The sequence below is a fragment of the Hesperophylax consimilis genome, chromosome 1 (genome assembly GCF_061612785.1).
Source record: "Hesperophylax consimilis isolate HC1 chromosome 1, BYU_Hcon_1.0, whole genome shotgun sequence".
Classification (NCBI taxonomy): Eukaryota; Metazoa; Arthropoda; class Insecta; order Trichoptera; family Limnephilidae; genus Hesperophylax; species Hesperophylax consimilis.
The window spans coordinates 34811057-34832422 of record NC_142836.1 but is presented as its reverse complement, the minus strand read 5'-3'; the positions used below and the strand labels follow the sequence as shown (position 1 = coordinate 34832422).

Sequence of the window (21366 nt, the reverse complement as noted above, 5' to 3'; positions counted from 1 at the left end):
TCTGTGATCTCTGCGTCGGGCTGTCAGTTCTTATTTTTGACTTCTTTCGTTTAGTGATTGACTAATACTAAACTTATTAGGTTTATGGTAATATTCTAACAATATTAGTTCTAATATTAATACATCACAATTAAACATATTCAACGGTGTGAACTTATTCATCAAATGAATGAAACGCTCCTAACCAAGAATGTCAGACCAACGGGACGATCTGTCCATGTACCGCGAGTTGCAGGGTCAGTGGTCTAACATGCAAGATGAAAATTCTTATAGCCGCATGAAAATGAATGAACCAAAAAATGTAAACGAAGGTTTCCAGAATCATCAAGACTATTGCATGCAAAATCAATATGTGAACCAAGAACTGTATTCACCAAATATGCTTTACACAACGAAGACGTCTGATAACTTGACAGGAAACTCTTCGCCACTCACCAGTAATCATAACAATTACAACGAAAGCATGTTCGTGAGTCAAAACGCTAATTATGATGCAAATTCAATTCAACAAAATTTTGCCTGTGGTGAAATGGGCAATGGGCGCCATCATAATAATGTAAATGGTAATAACCAGCCCCAGTATAATATGCTCCCGGCCAATAGTTATGAACTCTTCAATCAGGACTTGAGTCACAATATGAATCTGCAGCAGCAGTGCTATCCTATGATGATGAATTATATGCCCCCACATCATCAACAACATAACTCGGCCTTGCGCATGGAAGCCGAGTCCTTCAACCAGGCTCACTTGCGGGATCCTCTCATTCCACAGCATTACCAGGAAGTGAACCAGGCAACACCAGACAACAACCACTCTGCGCTGGACGCTGGAGCTCAGTACGCACAAGCTTTTGATCGACAACCAGCTGGGAAAAGCCAACTGATTGATAACTTTCTTGGTAATTGGAACAATAATCCATCAGGAACATACACGCCTTTCGGCCATTCCTTTCTCAACGTTCAACCCAACTTACTTCTGCAAAGAGAGTCTCCAAATGTAAGTAACACTGCTAGCCCTGTTATACCAGACCAAAATGTTTTCTATAATACTGAGCCAGAAAAAATAAAACTTGTAGAGCCAATAAGCAGAAAAGAAACAGAAAGTTTCATATTTTCCGATACCACTGGGAAGAAACGAATTGTTGCCGAAGTGAAACCTATGCGACCTTCATATTCTGCTGTGTTATCTCAAACACCCAAGGGTCCCAATGTTCCTGAAAGCAATAAAAAGAAGGGTTACAATGCCAAAGAACAATTGAAACCTAATTCCTCTAAGGCCGGAGGCATTAAGTCTGATAAAGCCAGGAATCATTTTGCATTGGGTGAAAAGCCTTTACTAACTGATGAAAAGAGTAAGAAGTCTGATTCTGGCCGCAAGACTGTCTTCCAAAGCCAGGTATCATCGGGAAGTGAGAGTGGTGAGCCAAATATTGAGTTTCCTATTAAAAGCCACAAACTGAATGGCAAGAATAGAGCCAAAGGTGACAATGTTAACAGAAAGTGGGTGTCTCTGGATGATCTCTCCAACGACAACGATCCAACCGTAGAAGAGAAGCCTGGTTACACAAACTGTGACTCAGAATTTGTATTTGTTTCACAACCAGAGGAAAAGGGTAACCCAAAAAAGAAGAATATTAAAAAGCATGAAACAACCAATGTAAAAAAAAGTGAGAAGCCCGATGTAATAAATTCGGAATATAATACCAGTGACGCTGATCCATTCATATATCAAGAAACAATCAACGAATCAGATAAATTGAAACGCAAAAATAAAGATAAATCAAGCAATGCCTCTCGCAAAATACTTTCTGAAAAAAATAAAAAGAACTCGCAGAATCGCCAGAAGAAATCTAAGGGTTCAGGTTATATGGGCAAGTTACAGAACTGCATGGACAGTTGGATCATTATCTTGAAACATGTTCTGTTATGGTTCTTCAATCTGGTGTCAGACATTTTTCAAATGAGCGCTCAGCTCTCCGTTGATTTGTAAGTTGTATCAAGTTTATTTGGTTTAAATTGATAAAATCAATTCACCTCAATATTATTTATTTAGTTTCGCAGAATATGAGTTAATTTTTTTTTTTTCAGCTTTTCAATGACATGCAAAAATACTTATTCCTGGGCATCAGAACTGTGGATATTGATAAAGGAAAAGGCTACAAGCACGGAATGGTTGTGCAGTATTGGAGTTTATATTGACAATAAAATGGGACACACATGGTTCGGGTTTTGGCGCAAATTGAAATGGATGAAGATGAACTGTGAGTTTCATTATATATATAATTATCATACTGTGGTGTGAATTCAATATACATATTTCCCTCTGGCAGTGTTTTTATCATCCTATTGCAATTGCAAGTTTCCTTTCTTCCTTTATTTATTTTTTTTTTAATGAGGAGACTTCTGACGTAAGTTTCCCGTGAGCACTTACGCCACAGGCCCCATTGTGCTATCTCCCATTTTACCACATTCCTTTAACAGTAACCCGGTCCCTTTTATAAAGTTCACCAGGGTTGTCATTGGATATGTGCCTATCAGAGGCGGCTCTAAGGATCCAGTCGTGGTAGGTCATTTGAAAAAAATGTGTGACTAATCTTTATTTGATATTGTGAAAAATGCCCAAATATTATTATCTATATCAATTTGTTGCGTCGCGAACTCTACATACATATTATGTTAATATAGTAAATTGGAAATACACAATCCATGTACTTATGGCAAATTATTTTGAAGATATTAAGTTTTAATGTAGTTTTGCACAACATTAAAGTAAATAAAATAAGAGTTTGATTCTATTTGACAGTGATCTTTTACGTTTTTTGTTTTTTTTCATTATTCAGCTTCATTCTAAATCGATAACAACTTAAATAATTATTCCAAACCTTTCCCGAACAATCCAATTGAAAAACAACCATTGTTCCACACACTACAAGCGTGTAAAATGAAATACCGACATTTCTATGTCACCATCCCTGTAAAACATATAATATTCATCGTGTTGTCTCCCCCACGGTCATGATCTAAGCGTCCCTAAGCTTTCTTCGGTACCTAATTTTTACTTCGACGAAAAATATAGTGCCATCTCGTTTATTATATGGCGCGCATAGGGACAGAAGATGCCAAAGTAGACATTCTTTAAATTGAGCCAGCGAATCGTGTGGACTTGTGAATGAAAGTTTCTATTAGAGACAACAGATGTCACTGCTAGTCACTCGCCGCCACCGCTGTTTCGCGTCACATTTTAAATAAATTAAGAATAAGACCAGTTGTTTTGATGCACATAATTCATTATTATTGTTGTCTTATAATTTTGGGGGGTCAAACACCAATTGACCTAAGGGAAGAACCGCCACTTGTGGCTTTATCTTCTGGTTCTGGCACCAAAGGCGAATTGGAGTCTCTTCATCCTCTTCACATTTCACGCATCTGTTGGTGTTTTCCACTCCCAACAACTGCAAATGTCTCCTGAGACGGCAGTGTCCCGTTAGTAGTCCTACCAGTTCCCTCAGTGAGTTGCTGTCCGTATTGAGTAGTTGTCTTGTTCTCCTTGGGTCTGGTCCGTTTATGAGTACTTTGGATTGCCTCATTCCGGGTGCCTTTCCTATTCCTCCCAGTGCTGGGATTTGACCCACCTTTCAAAATGTATTTTGGTATGGCAAGCTGCTACTCCTACGGCCTGCTTGGATCCCTCAAGTGGTGCTTTTGCCCCTTTCCTTTTCTTCCTTTAAGTATATTAATTGAATATAACATGCATTTATTGAAGAAGCAATGCTCAACAAACATTTAAATATGTGCATCAAACCCAAACATGTTTGCCACCATGTTTTATCAACCACTTGTTTTGTATCAACATCAGCCATCTATCCAATTGTAGATTCCAAAAGGCAAAAACACTGTAGTTTGTTTATAACTCTACTGTTGAGTGACGTCTCAGACTATTGTAGCAATAATTATTGTAAAAATATTCAATAAATAACATGTTTTTTTATAAATTATTGAAAGTGTTATTTTGTTTTATTTGTATTAGCTAAATATGAAGATGAAAAGGACAACCAAAAGAAAAGTAAATCTAATATACCTCTGCCAGCCACTGGTGATGATGCAATGAAACGGCTACTCGCATGCAAAGGAAAGGATCCATATAGGTTAGTACCCGACTCTTGACAATGGTGTACTTCAACAGTTATGTTGATACCCTGCTTATGGTGTGAATTGCATTGAAACAGTTACTAGCTGTACATGACAACGGCATACCTTCAACTTAAAAATTTTAAGGAATTCTATTTAGAATTTAAACTTGCTTTAAATAATGCTCCTTTGCTTTCCAGTGTTTTTTGTTTAAATGACACTTAGAAAGTTTTTTATGCATCATTAACTTTTTAATAATGAACATGATAATTAAGTCTCACAAATTATTTGACCACATGTAGATGTTGTATTAATACTTACCATTGTTTTAATGTTTTTTTAGTATTTTGGGTGTCGGTGTGCAGTGCAGTGATGACGACATAAAGAGATACTACAGAAGACAAGCCTTCCTTGTTCACCCAGACAAGAATCAGCAGCCGGGGGCGGAGGAAGCTTTTAAGATATTGCAACATGCCTTTGACCTGATCGGTGAACCTGTGAGCAACTTTTCTACTTTATTGACCTACATTTTACTGTCTTAAGGCATATAATGTGGTTATGTATAAACATTGATGTAACATGTGAATTCTGGGACTTATGAGTGAATGAGAATGTATTGTGTGTTACAGGAGCGGCGCGAGGCTTACGACCGCAAGCTGGTGGAATCGGCGCACATGGAGGCGGCTTGGTCCGAGGTGTCAGAGCTTCTGGCGCAGCTGCATGACAAGGTGCGCCACGCCGCTGCCACCATCCGCTGCACCAACTGCTCGCGGCGTCATGCGCGCACGCTCACCACCAGGCCCGCCTACGCTGCGCGATACTGCCACCAGTGCAAGATTCACCACGCTGCCAAAGAGGTGTTTATCAAACCCCCATAATACAACAGGATTCGATTTGAGATTGTGTGCCGTTCATACATTAATTATGTTACACACTATGCGCATCTGGACCAAGCGCGGTCCCTCCATACATGCTTTGGATGCTCTGCATCCCTTGTGTTCTAGAGTCGATAAAAATTATTTATTTATTTCAATTAAAAAGCTTTTGGGCTTATTTTTTCTAGCCGTAAACAGCACCATTGTAGTTATTAACACCATCCCGTCCTCGGAGACTTAACACAATGCACGGAGAGAGTCGAAATACATGTACATTATTAATGCTCGAATATACTCGAATCACACATAATAAACACAGTCAGTGATGCCATATCTTAAAAATAAAAAGCCTTATTTCAGGGGTAAAAAATACATTTTTTCCGTAAGCTTTTTATTGAGAATTTAAATAAGAATGCGACGTTACCAAAGTAAATTATCCATAAAGCCTCATTAAAAATTTTCTTTGAATAATACGAAGAAAAATTATTTAAAAAATAACTCCATTTTAAATTATGTAATAATATTAAAATATTTAAAAAAAATAGTATTGGTATTTTAATATCCATGAGATGAAGGAGAAGAAATTCCCCCCGAAGTCCATTAATTTATTTTTTCTACATTTTACAGTGTTAGGTTAGGTTAGGTAACCTAATCAAATTTACGTGATATCATTTCATATCATTAATGTGTTTTTATTATTTATTGACAAAGATAATAATTAGATAAGGGGACATTGTGACCCCATATTATAAATACTTTCCTGAATTTGGGATTTCCCCCACGCGACCCATTCTAAAAAAATCATAGCTCACTCAAAAGTACATATTTTTCATGACCATAAAAATACAAAGTCTGTTTCAACTTTTTTTTCAATAAAACCTTGTAGTGTACAGCTCGACATTTAAGTGTAGAAAACAAATGATGGCGCTGCAATCGTTTTCTAGGTTTTAAATGGCAACACCAAGATGGCTCATAGGACAATGAATGTATGTTAAAAAAAAAACACTTCAGCCAAAATGCATATTTCATAACGTATTTGTATTTTCAAAAATTTTGCACAAAAAACTGTAATTTAAATGGAAGTAAAATAAAACAAAACAAGTCTTAAGTGGGCGTTTATTTCGCTATAAAAACGTAGGTACAAAAGGTATTTAAAAATCTGAGTCTATTAATTCAACACCTGACATGTAATTATTATCTTCGTCCTCATGCGATTCTTCTTCTTCCGTATCTTCATCTTCATCTAAACGTATTATCAGTTCATCGATATCATCATACAGAGTACTGCCTCGTGCATAATATTCTGCCTCAATTTTCATCACGTGTTTGCAACAATTTTTCCAATCATCAGCACTTATGCTATTAAAAGCATTTTCTGTCAGCTCTTTTATATTGACCGTGTTTCCAATATTCTGAGATGCAACTTTTCGTTTGGCCTGTGCCCAAATTAGCTCAATCGGGTTAAGGTCGCAGTGGTAAGGGGGAAGCCTTACAACCGTGTGACCATGCTCTCCTAATACTTCATCAATATCATATACAGGCTCTGGCTTATGCATTTTAACCAGAGCCAACAATGATGGTTTCCTTAATGAATTGTCAAAAACAATGTTGTTATGTAATAACCATGCTTTTATGTCATTAACTCTCGTTGAGGTTGTTGGTGCCTTGTTTCTCACAACACTGTGATAAGGCGCATTATCCATGACAATAATGGAGGGCTCTGCTATATTGGGTATGAGCTTCTCAACAACCCACTTTTTAAAATTATGTGCATTCATTTCAGAATGGTAATCCTCTTTTTTGTTTGTTCCACTAAAAATTAATAGGGCATTAGGGACAAAACCCATTTCACTTCCAGCGTGAACAATGATCCAGCGCTTACCTTTTGAAATATCGTGTTGAACTCCTGTCACATCCATAGATTGCCAGCATTTCTTTAGCTTGTAGGATGAATGGATATAACTTTCATCCAAGTAAATAATATTTTTTTGCAGTTCTTCAGGTAAATTTCGGTTATCCATGATAATTTTTAAGTAATGCTCTCTTTTCGCCGCAATATTTGTTTTTTCAATAAGAGCACTTCTGTTTGTTTTGCACTTTTTATAAACAAAGCCGATGGAATGCAAAATTCTTCTTAAATATTCCCGGCTACCATCAAATCCAATGTCTTCTTTGAGTACAGTTAGTAATGTTCTTAAAGTTGGGACTTCTTTTCGCACTATGTAAAAAAAATGAATTTTTTGTCGAATGGCACAAATATCAAAATCATCCAACTCTTTTTTAGGGCGTCCTATTTTCCGTTTTCCCGGTGTTTCAAATTTTCCGTCTGCCTTTTCCCCTTCCTTGACGATTCGTCTTACCGTTGATTCAGATTTTCCTGTGTGTGAAAAACATCATTAAAATTAGTATTATAGAAAAAAATTATAGTTAAAAAAACACATACTAGATAATATTCATTTAGAAAGAAAGAAAGAAAGATAAAATTAAGAAAAAAGTTACTTTTCTATGAGTTTAAAGAAGTTGCAAATTTTTTTTTTAATTGAGTTATTCCCTTTTTCCTGTGGCCTCATATGAACTGTCAAAAGGAAATGTCAAATTCGGATTGTTAAGCATAACCTCAAATCAGATTGTAACGGTTATAATCGCTCGAAAATTGGCATAAATCTTCTAATACTAATGAAATTTATTAAAAAAACTATACTACGTACCAGTCATTTCTGCAGTTCGTTTGTAAACATCTTCTAAATTAGATAGGAGCATCTTCGCGCGATATTCGGCTAGGCAGCGTTGAAAAACGCTGTATATAACTTCTCTTGCACCACTACGTATCGGTTTGTTCATTTTAATTAAATTCAAACAATATACAGGCAAACAATGAAAAAATAATTATTAAATGAGCGGATCATACACGGATTTAAGACAGTAAATCGGAGCAACATGACCATAACATGACAGACATACGAAACGTCATAGACAAAGCAACTAATTCGGTGTTGCCATAGTAATGAAAAATTTAGTTCCAATTTAATACATTTCTAGACATAGTTGTAGCACTGTAGGTGTGTTGGTCGGTAAGGTTCTTGATTGACTTTATTTGAGTAGAGCATTTTGAAATACTGGCCCAAAAATAATAAACGATCCAAAAAACCATGCAAAAATGGTAAAAACCGTGCATTTGGCAACACAGTACACACAGAAATATGCTTGCATATATGTGGAGCGAATTCTATGTTTTTTCCGCATCCACAAAGTTCGAAAGTATTTGAATTTCATCATGCACATTCAGTCCTGCCTGCCTAGGTCTTTGAATGCTAAATACGTATTTGACAACAGCATCCATTATTGATGTTGCGGAGCATAAAAGATTTATAGAGCTGACTTGATACATGCACGTACTAAATTTGTCAGTGATTACTTGTTATGTATTGGTGAGTACTTGTTATCTTGTTCATGGGCCAGTCCATTGATTTGTATATTTGATGGTAGTAATGTACATACATGTTGTCCAGCATCACTTCTACAAAAAGTCACTGGCCGCCATTGGTCCTTATCCACTTCAGTGATTGGTTGTATATATACATATATATACACACTTTTAATTAATATCATTCCTCAAAATATTAATATTGAAACATGTGAACTGCTTACTATGGTTTAAAGCCAATGGATCCACCAAGATTTCACCGTTTATCCTATGTAAATATGTTATCTAAATTCGGTACCCGACCATAATCCTAAACACTCAAAACACAAGCGACGCTCAAAACGTTTTTGCAAATTTACCATAATATGCCGAAAATCACCTGAGTGGTTATGGACCCACCATATCAGTTACTATCAGCCCCTGCTAGACTGCTAGAGAACATTTACTTCCTATCCAGGGATTGTAATGCTGCATGCTCCTTGCTTTTCACACCACTACACCTCTGTGTTTAGCCCAATATTATGTACCTTCTTTTAAGAATCAGTGACATGTGCCGATAAATATTCTGGTTGTTCAATTATTGCATTATCTTTCCCGCCGGCTCGTTTTCCTCGAGTCAATGAATGCTAATTGTAAGTATGGACGAGTTATAAAATTTTTAATTGCTCTCCAACAGGGTGACATTTGGGCTGAATCCAACTTCTGGGGTTTCATTTGGATGTACTTCGCTTGTATGGACGGAGCTGTCTATCAAATAACGCAATGGGCATCTTGCCAGGTATGTGAGAACAAAAATATATCCATATTTCTCCTCTAACCAAAATTTTAATGAATTTTACATTATTTATTAATTTATTAACCCCCCTTTTATCGTTTAAGTTAACCAATTTTATTTTGTTTTATTGTAAACTAGCTGATGTGTACCCGGTGTTGCTCGGGGTTGTGAATGATTTAGGGTAAAGTTTTGAGGTTGTGAATTCTAAGATAAACATCAACTTTTCTCTACTTTTTATAAATATACATAATATGTCTTATTTGTATATATAAACCTTCCGGAAGAAATTCTCTAAATGATAGTGAAAACCCTGTCAAAATCCGTTGCGCAGTTTAGATGAACTAATCTCTCAAACAGACAGACGCGAATAGTGACTTAATTTTATACAGTCATGTCCTTATCAAAAAAGAGGAACTCTTGTGTCTGATAAAGGAGCCACGATTCTTACTTTGGTAGTATGTTGCCGAAGACACAGTAGTTTTATTTAATGAAAGTGATTGGATAACCACGTACAAAGAAGCTGAATCCGGGCTTGTCCTTCTGCAAAAATGGCTTAAGCAAAACTCACTCCCACTTTTAATGTTAACAAAACTAAATTTTTGATGTTTTTTTGTGTTTCATAAAAATCTTCGATGGGACTCCTACATAAACAGCATCACAAAGAAACTCACAAAGCTTTTGTACTACTTTCAAAACATATGCAATATACTAAGTAAAAATGATCTGTATAAAGTCTACCATACTCTTTGCCAATCACATATAGAATATGGGATATTTAGATGGGGATCTGCCTCAAACACCCACATGAAGCAGCTTGTTTAAACACAAAAAGTAATAATAAAAATAATTTTAAAAGTGCCCATAAGAACTCCAACAAAAGAAATTTTTAAAAACTTTAATTTTTTCATGAGTCCCTTATACTGACCAACAAGGACGAAAACCTCAAATCTACCGAACATGCCTAAATTAAATACATCTTTTGGCCAGAAAAACCATCATTTCCATGCTACAAAATTATATATGTAATGCCCTTCCAAGTGAAATTAAAAACACCATGGAGATAAAAAACTTTAAAAATGACATTAAACTAAACATGAAGATGAGGAAAACATTAAAGTTATGAAGTAACCAACACAACATATAGTCAACATACATAAAGATGATGATCATGAAAACCCATACCCACGCCTGCAGTCCACCTCGGAATAGGAATACCCAGTGAAGAGGACTGTGAATAACTACTTTTTAAAATAGTCATTTATAAAAATTTAAAAAATATTACATATATGTTTTGTATAAAATATATTTTTTTTATTGTTTAATTTTATTTATTTGGTCTGATTGCTTTATAAAACAGTGCAATTCACAGAAGGGAGATTATTGTAGTTTTTTCATGGTTTTGAATTTGGGTTGTCTTAAAATTATGTGTAATGACCGGTCGGTGGCCGAGTTGACATCGCGCTTGGGCCCCACTCGGGTGTAGTGTGTTCAATTCCTCGGCTGGCTAAGTCCTCCATCACAACACAAGCAACATTTTCAGCTTACTGTGGTGGTATTAGGAGATTTTCAAATATTGTCAGGTTATTCGTAACCCGGGAATGTTTGTCTTTCTTTTTTTTTTTATTAAAAAAAAAAAAATCCATTTCTCATTAGTTTTTAGTATTCCTGACATTCTTCGATATTTTTTGCAATGTGGGAGACGGGAGAATTGTTGCTCAAGTTTACTTCTAATTAAGGAAAAATATAATAGTTTAATACACTTACGGCCGCTGTTCCCAACTTTTTAATCGTTATCTAAGTTCAAATCTTTTGTAACGGACGTAGTTGACCATATTATTTAATTTCATAAAAATTGTTTACTTTTATAAAATGTCCCTACTCCACGCCACTGGCAAAATCACCACTCCCCGCCACTGGTCATTTTGTCCAGTTTTCGGCCCAAGCGGCTTGAAAACTTTGACTCCGAACGGCTTCGATACCACATCGCCGGCTTACCTGCCGCGTGGATCAATGTCCAGCATTTTTTCTATGTAAATTTTACATAGAAAAATCAATTTTTAAACATTGCAAATATGTATATTTTACTTGTTCATCCTCTCGGCGGTAGTCAAATAAACACTATTTTCGATATACTACCGCTGAGGAGATATTAAAAAAGCTGTTTTTCACCCATATGTAAACCCATTTTTGAACAATATTTTTTACCTTTTTTGCGTGTACAAAAATCCAGGAACCTCGTAGCATAGTGAATCTTATCTCTTTCTGAGCGCTATGTTACGGGGGACCTCGGAAAAATACTAACTTAACATATTTTACAAATTTGATCGCTTGAGATCATTTTTACACATTTATTTTACAAACATTTCTTATTTTTTGTCGTATCTTGGCAAACAAAAAATCTAGTTGTCAAGATACACATTCTCATAACTACTATGCTTTTAAACTATGTAATTATCATTCATGTAAGCGTTCAAAATCTTTTCTAACTCTCAAATTTAAGCGACTACTATCACCAGTACTACCGACAAAATGAATATGCAACAGTTTGTCGGAGGCTATAAACTCATTGTTGGCGCGGGTACAACCCCCCACCACTTTTGGGCTCCTAGCCCAATGTCGGGCGCGAGTCAGGCTAATTAAATATAAGCAGCCCCATAATTCAAAATAAATCAGTTCATCTTTACCACCAAAACCAAGCGTTTTATTTATCAACAAGTGACTCCTGCTCAACATCTGCCTCACCTCGCCGAGTCTTCTGCTCCAAGATCTTCTGGTGTTACCTCTTCGAGACCAGCCGGCCCTCCTTTGGAAAACCGCCAACACCAGAAGCGAGCAGAGACGAAAGCACACCCAGTGCCCACCATTCACCAAGCCTGGGTGCGGGAGGCAGATTTCATCACCAATATCAACTACAATCATCATCATCGGCCGTAAAGGAGCATCTCATCGGTTGAAGACACGGTTTGGACCCGGCGCCTAAATCTACAGTCTTGTGCGGACTCCCGTCCAGTACATCTTTGTTTTTGCTCAGCCAAGCGATTTTTAAGCATTTTGTAGGGAACATTCGATTTGCGTTGTTCCCATCATTTTATCTTTGAAAATCTTAAGTAGCCCCACACACTACCGCACATTACCATAGACAATAAAATGACATCAAATTAAAAACTTTCTATGTTAAATTAATATTAAAGAGTTAATTATTGTAGCTCTTATTAATACACATTACTTCTTTTAAATACCGTTATTCATAAACTGGTATTTCATATTTTTTAAACTAACGTATATAATATATTAAAAATAAAGTGACAACTTGAACGTGATGCCACAATCGGGACTTCCCATTTGATTTGGCAGATCGACGTAAGTTTTTTCTCCGTGCGACAGCAAAACAAACCCAAACAAACCTTAAAATGGAGATCAAAGCAAAGCGTGCGAAGAATAACATTAAATTGATAGAATAGAAAGGTTTTCAGATCTGACATGAGGTAAGGGCAAAATATTTTGCACATTGATCGCAAAAATGACACTTGCGTAAATAAAAACTTACCTTTCGCTTGCATAAGTTAAATTCTCCTCAATTAGGTTCAAAATATACAAAAAACACATTTTCGTCATACGAAAACGGTCAAAAAATTCTTTGTCATTTAATAGTTCGATGTAATTGACATCCACACCCCGTCGCCGCCTGTATAACCCGATGTTTTCATCGATTACTTCGGCCCATTCCGCAATATCTAGTATATCTAAAATGTCTAAAACTTCTCTATCCATTTTAAAACGATAATGACAAATGCAACACAAAAAACTGAAAGGAGCGCGACTGTCGATTGTCAGAGTGACATTTGATCATTGATTCGCGGTATTTTTTCACTCTGTCGACACTTTTTGTAACTAGTTTTTTTCCTTACATATTGCTTAAATGGCTAATCCAGCTGTCCGGCTGGCTTAGACTGGGCGGCTTGCTTAAGCAATTATTGTGTGTTGGAATTACGTAGTGCAGTGGTGATTCGCTTAGAATTTGATTATTAGGATTGGGAACAGCGGCCGTTAATATTGTTGAAATTTGTATATTATATTGTGAGTTAATAGTCTTTTCTATATGTATCTTCTTTCATAATCTGTAAAATCATTAACCGTTTACAACTATAAGTAAATAAATAATTGATGTTATTATGTGTTTATTGTTTTAGAAAAAGAATTTGAAGCACCTGGTTGCCAACTCTCACCATGTACAGTACAGAATCGTTCTGGGAAATAAATCACAAGCGAGCAACGCGCCCGGTGGAAAACAAAGCTTCAATAGCAGGTAACTAACATATCTCCCTCAGGCATCTTATGTATATGTGAAGATGAAGGAAGGTTGGGAAATGTCTTCTATCTATTTCTGCATTGTACAGAACACCAACACCCCTAATATATGTTATTATAATTTGCAGCTCTCATGATGCCAATTTAGAAGATTTCCTCAATAACTTATACACAAAGACTGGGCAGTCAACCCCTGGGGCTGCGAGGAACATGCCCCCAGCGGGGGCGGGCGGGGAGCAAGCCAAGAACAAGAAGAAAACCAAGAAGAACAAGCCCTGAAGTTGAAGTGACCTGCGCTTAAATTAATCCTATACTATATTTATATAATTATGTATTCTTATTTTGTGTTCCCATTAGTTGATGTATTAAAGCATTAACATTAGAATTAGTGCATTAACAAGTAGAAACAATATGTTAATACATAGTTGTTATTATAATACGTAAGAGTCTCTTTTTCCCTTTATAGTCTCAATAAACAAATGAGTTATATGGTATTGTTTCAAAACCAAGAATATTATTCTATCGTTTGTTCTACCAAAGGTTTATAAAGAATTCATGTTATTGTATTTTACCTACAGTTATTTTCATTGTACGTTTAAGAAAATAACGTTTGACTCATGTACAGATATCCCTACATTACGCTAGTACAACGTCTGGAATGTTCACTCATGGCGAGAAGTGTGAAATTATTGTAACTAACTTTTTAAAACCAAAGGTGTTACAATCAAATGAACCCAATAAATTAATTAATTGAGAGTTAGAGTTAAGGACTGTCCTGTTTTCAGTATAAGAAACATCTTACAGCCTTTCTTCGGTACCCTATGGTTACAAAAAGCAATAATTTTATAATATGCAATAATACGGAGTTCGGTAATGCACCCCTTCTATTGAGAGATAGGGAAGTTTGTTGTTTAACCCGAACAGACCAAGCTCGCCTTTGATATGCTAGGCGTTCCTTGATATGCATTATCTCATGTCAGTAATATCAAACATACATAAAGAAATACCAGTAGGACCTCTAATTCGTCACCCACAATACAAACGGGTGTATCTCATATTTGGAAATTTTTTAGGAGAGCCAAAAATGAGAGGTTTATTTATAACGGAGTAAAAAATTTCATAAATAAAATCCCGTTAACGAACCATTTAATAAAATTTAAGAAACTGGCAAAAGAAACTGATTTAAAAAAAAAATCCAAATATGCGCCTGTTTACATTGGGGGTGATTAATTGGACCTTTTAAAAACTGTTAGGGTTAAAGGGGGTTAAACAACACATATACATTATTATACATAATGCATTTCAATACCTCATGACATATTGTTTTAATGACTTTCAATAATTATATTTTAAAAACCAGAATAGTGTCTCTTCTTTCGTCAGCATACACAACCTTTGTTTCTATAACTAAGAATAGCCCATCAGGAAAAGGGAACCAACCTAGTTGCACGGAGCGGGGAAGGGGAGTGACCATCTCGCTCCTTTCTGTAATTTGTCAATAAATTAATCTGATATTATCGTCGTATTGTGATATCACCATTTAGTCTGGGAAATTAAAATCTGCCTATGAATTACTAGTCCTTTTTATAATGACGCGCTAATTGCTGGCTGCGTAAGAAACTTATCTACAAATTCCAAATCGGGTAAACAAAAGTTCAGACCTGTTTCCAAAGTTCAATATTTTGTTAAATTGTTAAGTTATAAATGTGTTGTAATTTACCCACCTCGCTCATTTTTAGTGTCGATATGCAACCCAATTTAAAAGGCACTTTGGTTTTTTTTTAACTGTTTTTACGAACATTCACATCCTGGTCAGAAAAGTCCCACAATGGACCACGCTACAAACCATTGCCTTACTTTAGTGAACTTTACTTTTCTGCGCAAGGTCTAGTTATTTCGATGTGTGGTCACTGTATGACTGATGTCGTAGTTAATTCAAAGCATTCTCAAACCCCCCTGGTGCCAAAAATATGGTCACATGGTTTGCCTCCAGCTCGCCGAAATGCTATCCAGATTTCATGTATGGGCAAGTCTATCAATTTGGATGTCTATGGAATGCTTATAGAAATTTCAAACATCCTTTTTACCATTATGTAAATCTCTGCCACTGAAAAATCACTCTTGTGTGCAAATTTTTTAAGTATTTAAAGATGATAATACTATCCATTTTGGCAGAAAACATTTATTAACTATAATAAGTTAATGTTTTTACCTTTTATTGCCAGAACATTACTCTAATAATATACATTCGTGATTTATGAACTAAGTTAAATGTGTGAAAAATGCATCCATGGCGATTTTATTATCTAATAATTATTATGTTTTGATTTTAACTGTCATTTTAAGACTTAATTTATAAAGAGACATTTTTTTTCTGCAAAAATTTTAAAATAAGACTTAACTTCATAAATACATATTATGTAATTAAATTTAACATTATTTTCATGTACATATTATATTATGTACTTATATAGATTTAATCATATGTCCTATCTTAGATCTTTATTTGAATACCTGTGATGGATTTTCAATTATTTCTAGTATCATATGTATTTACTCTCATTCTTAAATAAAATAACTGATCTTGTTTATGCCGAATAATATTCAAAAAGACCCAAAGAATGAACAGACAAAACTGTCTTCAAAATTGAAAAGTTCGAATAATATGTAACTTATAATGACATCACGAGTTGTGTAAATAACATTTAATAAACATCCCTTGCAATAAAATTAACGCTAGTACAAAAATCTCGATAAAGAATACACTAGAAGTGCCCTTTGCTATTATTAGGAATCCATAACTAGACCAAGTCCCATTATGTTCTGCAAAACAAAAGCAATGTTGTATGTAACAAAACTTTAATTTGGATTTGAGGCCAAAATACCTAACCGAATTACATAATTTTTATTTTTATAGCAAATATTTAGTACGGAAAAATTGAATTCTATAAAAATCACGTGTCACTGTGTTCGTACACGCTAATCTCCGAAACCGCCCAAAGGATTTCAATGAAATTTTGTGAATTTGTGTGGTTGGTTCCGGCTTGAAACATAGGATAGATTTGGACCTGATAGGTAGCGCTGTTGTCAAGATCTATTTTATTTTTTCAACGAATTTTGTTTTTTTTTTTTCTGCTTTTTCATCTGATAATACATACAACCCCAAATTTTGATTTCAATATTTTTTAATGCGATTTTGATAAGAAAAAAGGGTAGTAATTCATTTTTAACTTGTGTAAGCTTTATGTATTCAAAAAGACAGATTGACAAAAAGTATTGTTCACAAAATCTCAGAACATTCAATTAACAGTCATAATTATCATTTAAAACATCAATATTGTTTAGACTTAAGAATCAATCTTTATTTACCTCATTTGTTCCAATTGGGGAGATGAATAAAAAATATATATTGAAAGTGTTTTCTATGGATCGTATTAATACGGCAAACTATGAAAGACTTACTTCAAAGGATTTTAAGAGTATATAACTGTGCCGGTCGCATTTTTACTTATACTGAACAATAATCACAATCTGCTGAAATGATCAATATCAAATGAAACGTCAAAACAATATCTACGATGGATATGACTTGCGCATGTATTCTATGTATTATTTCAAATGCATAAAATATCAGACATCAGATAAAAGGACAATAATCACAATCTGCTGAAACTATCAATATCAAATGAAACGTCAAAACAATATCTACGATGGATATGACTTGCGCATGTATTCTATGTATTATTTCAAATGCATAAAATATCAGACATCAGATAAAAGGACAATAATCACAATCTGCTGAAATTATCAATATCAAATGAAACGTCAAAACAATATCTACGATGGATGTGACTTGCGCATGTATTCTATGTATTATTTCAAATGCATAAAATATCAGACATCAGATAAAAGGACAATAATCACAATCTGCTGAAACTATCAATATCAAATGAAACGTCAAAACAATATCTACGATGGATATGACTTGCGCATGTATTCTATGTATTATTTCAAATGCATAAAATATCAGACATCAGATAAAAGGACAATAATCACAATCTGCTGAAATTATCAATATCAAATGAAACGTCAAAACAATATCTACGATGGATGTGACTTGCGCATGTATTCTATGTATTATTTCAAATGCATAAAATATCAGACATCAGATAAAAGGACAATAATCACAATCTGCTGAAATTATCAATATCAAATGAAACGTCAAAACAATATCTACGATGGATGTGACTTGCGCATGTATTCTATGTATTATTTCAAATGCATAAAATATCAGACATCAGATAAAAGGACAATAATCACAATCTGCTGAAATTATCAATATCAAATGAAACGTCAAAACAATATCTACGATGGATGTGACTTGCGCATGTATTCTATGTATTATTTCAAATGCATAAAATATCAGACATCAGATAAAAGGACAATAATCACAATCTGCTGAAATTATCAATATCAAATGAAACGTCAAAACAATATCTACGATGGATGTGACTTGCACATGTATTCTATGTATTATTTCAAATGCATAAAATATCAGACATCAGATAAAAGGACAATAATCACAATCTGGTGAAATGATCGATATCAAATGAAACGTCAAAACAATATCTACGATGGATATGACTTGCACATGTATTCTATGTATTATTTCAAATGCATAAAATATCAGACATCAGATAAAAGGACAATAATCACAATCTGGTGAAATGATCGATATCAAATGAAACGTCAAAACAATATCTACGATGGATGTGACTTGCACATGTATTCTATTTATTTCAAATGCATTAAATATCCAACAACAGATAGAAGGCGGTCTGTGGCAGAACAAAGTCTGCCCGGGCCCACCAGTATTTTATAATTTAAAACACAAATAAATAAAGTTGCATGTATCCATACTAGATATTTTATACCTTTTGATTAAAAAAATAAATTTGTATGTAGGTTGGTTGGGTATTTTGGCCTCAAATCCTAATTTAAGTTTTGTATGAAAAAGGCCACGCAGCTGTTCCTCCACTGACATTTTTATAACACTTGTTAGAAGTACATACTATTCAAACAACTTTGTTCCGACTGGTGTGAAATCATTATTCAGAATCAAACATTGTTTTCAATGGCTTTAGCTATATTCAATAACAAGATCTGAATAGCCAGTTACTTCTCCATTTTCCACTGCCTTTTACATCCCAAATTCCTGAATTGCGAGTACCTTATACCCCTGGCTCCAGACAGAGGGACTGCTGTGTAATATTATCTTTATAAAAACGATTAATGGAATGCTCATTGCACAAGTATTTATAGTAAAACAGTTTATCCAAGGCATCACTTTGTCGTGCTAAATGTATGTCATAGCCGCTATGGGAATTTAGATTTTGCTTCGTTATCTTTAAACCAAAAACTTTATACAACTCTCAGAATAAATGTGTCGAAACATTAATTAGTATTATTACTTCCTCTTATTAAAGCATTTAAAATGAGCGAGTTCACATATTTGTTTTAGTGTATTCAGTACAAGAAAGCATTCCAATCTGAATGACAACCATGTGACTGGCGTGAAAATATTAGCCAATAAGGTGGTAATATTTTGGTACGCCAAAGGCAATCTCTTGTTCTCTATGGCAATGTTAATATTATATTTAAATCTCAACCCTAACTTGGTTAAAATCATCTTAAAACCTGGTACGCACTTGATGGACGAGTAAGAACGAAGGCTCGAGGCAGTGTCCACAGATACGGTTTTACTCAACGTTTAGTGTAAGCTGAACGGTTCGAGCCTCAGCACGTCTACAACAAGGAAGAAATGGTGGCTTTGTTTAGCGTGTCTCGCATTGCTTGCTCATAAAATGAGTTTAAATAGAAATAAAAGATACTGGGTAAAGGAGTGGTTGAAACGATGCACAGATTACAGCCACATATTACTTATATCTGCTGATTATCAAATTTTTTGCCAGAAGAGTTTTACAATGAACTTATGCAAATGGTTACCCCATTAATTACAAAAAATGACACCCGTATGAGAAAATCAATTTCACCTCACGAAAAATTATCTCTAATGTAGAGTTACCTAGCAACCGGAAGGTCTTACACAGTCCTTCAATATTCTGCAATAATTTTAAATCGGGCCCTTTGTGAAATGGTACTTGAGACATGTGGAGCAATCTAAAAGGTTTTAAAAGGGCAATACAGCGTAACTCTGCGGCTCTGCTCTGTGCCACTACTAACTTACTCGATGTAGCGTTCACATTCTAAAGCCCAGCTTAAGAACGAACTTTGAGATTTGATGAATTATTCAAATTCTGTGAAACCAATCATTCTTATTTTCATACGATTCATAATATAACATGTTCAATGTTGCAAAGGTCTATTCAAAGTAAAAATTATTTATTGTATCATTCAATAGTAAACATTATTTAATTGAATCATAAATTGTTTTTAATGTTTAAACTGTGTATTGATTTTGAAGTATTTATTTATGTACATCTTGTAATGTAATGTTATGTGTTCATGTTCAATGATGCTTTGTTTCATGTACCTGTACGTGTGTATTTAAAAGTGTACCTTTCTAAAGTATTGCTAAAAAATAATTATAACAGTTAATTATTAAATATTATTCATGTTTTTTTTTCTAAATTATTAGTTATCCATCGCCCATGCCACTTATTTAGACCGGACCCTGGATTTTCAGTGTTGAAAAATCATGGTCACACATGCCACATATGAAGCACTGCAATTGCAGTCTCAACCTTGTACATGCATTCATTTTGTCTAATATTACTACTACTGGTTTGTTAAAGACAAAAATATAAATGTCATTTTATATAGTTTAGTATGGTATTGTCTATGTGTTGGCTTTAATGAGAATATTTTTTTGTTCTCAGAATTTCTTGTCAGCTGTTGACACTTGACGAAAAACCTGGCCAATGAAAAGCTACTTTTCAAATCACGTGTTGCCCATATTATATTTTGAAAAATAACCAAACAAAACTGATCACACTATGAAAAGCAAGAATTGATTTTTTAAATATATTATTTACATAATTTTAACCATAGGAGATTTTAATTGAGTTATTATGAACAAGTGTTATAATGTGAATAGATAAGCAAAATGACAAATGAAAAAATTATAATATGAAGAGCTTCACAAAACTACATAATAACATGTATATTATATTCTGTTTGAAACTCTAAAGGATGGACAAGATACAACATGAAGCTTCTTAAATTTGCTTAAGTACTTGTATTAAAAATAATATTATATTGGTAATTTTATTGAATTAATTTGTAATAAATATATATTGGTCTAATTTTGTATTTCATTGTTTTACTCCCTTTGAATTTTTAAAGTTAAACTGTTTATGCCCCAAAAATAATGTAATTTTCCACAAATAAACCCAAAGTTTTCATAAATTATTTTCCTTATTAATTTTTTATTTAATTTCGTCTATGGGCTGCTCACCCCTGACCATAAATAAAGCAATCACTAGATCGATATCTTCGGGCTTTTTGTATGAAACAAATTGGACCTAAAAAACCATAGATATGCCAATATATAGATGGTAAAATTCTCATTCGGAGCCTACTTATTATACACCAATGAAAAACTCTGAAAGTTTATTCCATAGACTTTTCATTGGTGGATATTGTTAGGCATCATAATATAATGTTGCAATTTTCAAACAAAGTTATACCCTCCAGCCCCTGACCGGTGTATGTAGATTATTTATTCTCCAATGGTCATAAAATTTTTTGGCGTACAATATGAAAAATAATCATCGTTTTCTTTACTTAAAAAAATATATGTATAAGTAGATGCAAAAACAAATAAAAAATCAATA

At 34.3% G+C, this 21366-nt stretch overlaps 1 protein-coding gene across 1 annotated transcript; it reads left to right on the top strand.

Moving 5' to 3' along the window:
• On the top strand, positions 1–15327 carry LOC149426731 (uncharacterized). The gene is made up of 8 exons (XM_089638208.1): positions 1–1986; positions 2089–2261; positions 4028–4145; positions 4472–4625; positions 4758–4985; positions 9104–9205; positions 13393–13508; positions 13639–15327. The coding sequence occupies exons 1-8, from the start codon at positions 191–193 to the stop codon at positions 13787–13789; spliced, it is 2838 nt and encodes a 945-aa protein (XP_089494334.1). The 5' UTR covers positions 1–190; the 3' UTR covers positions 13790–15327.
• Positions 15328–21366: the final 6039 nt, after the last annotated feature.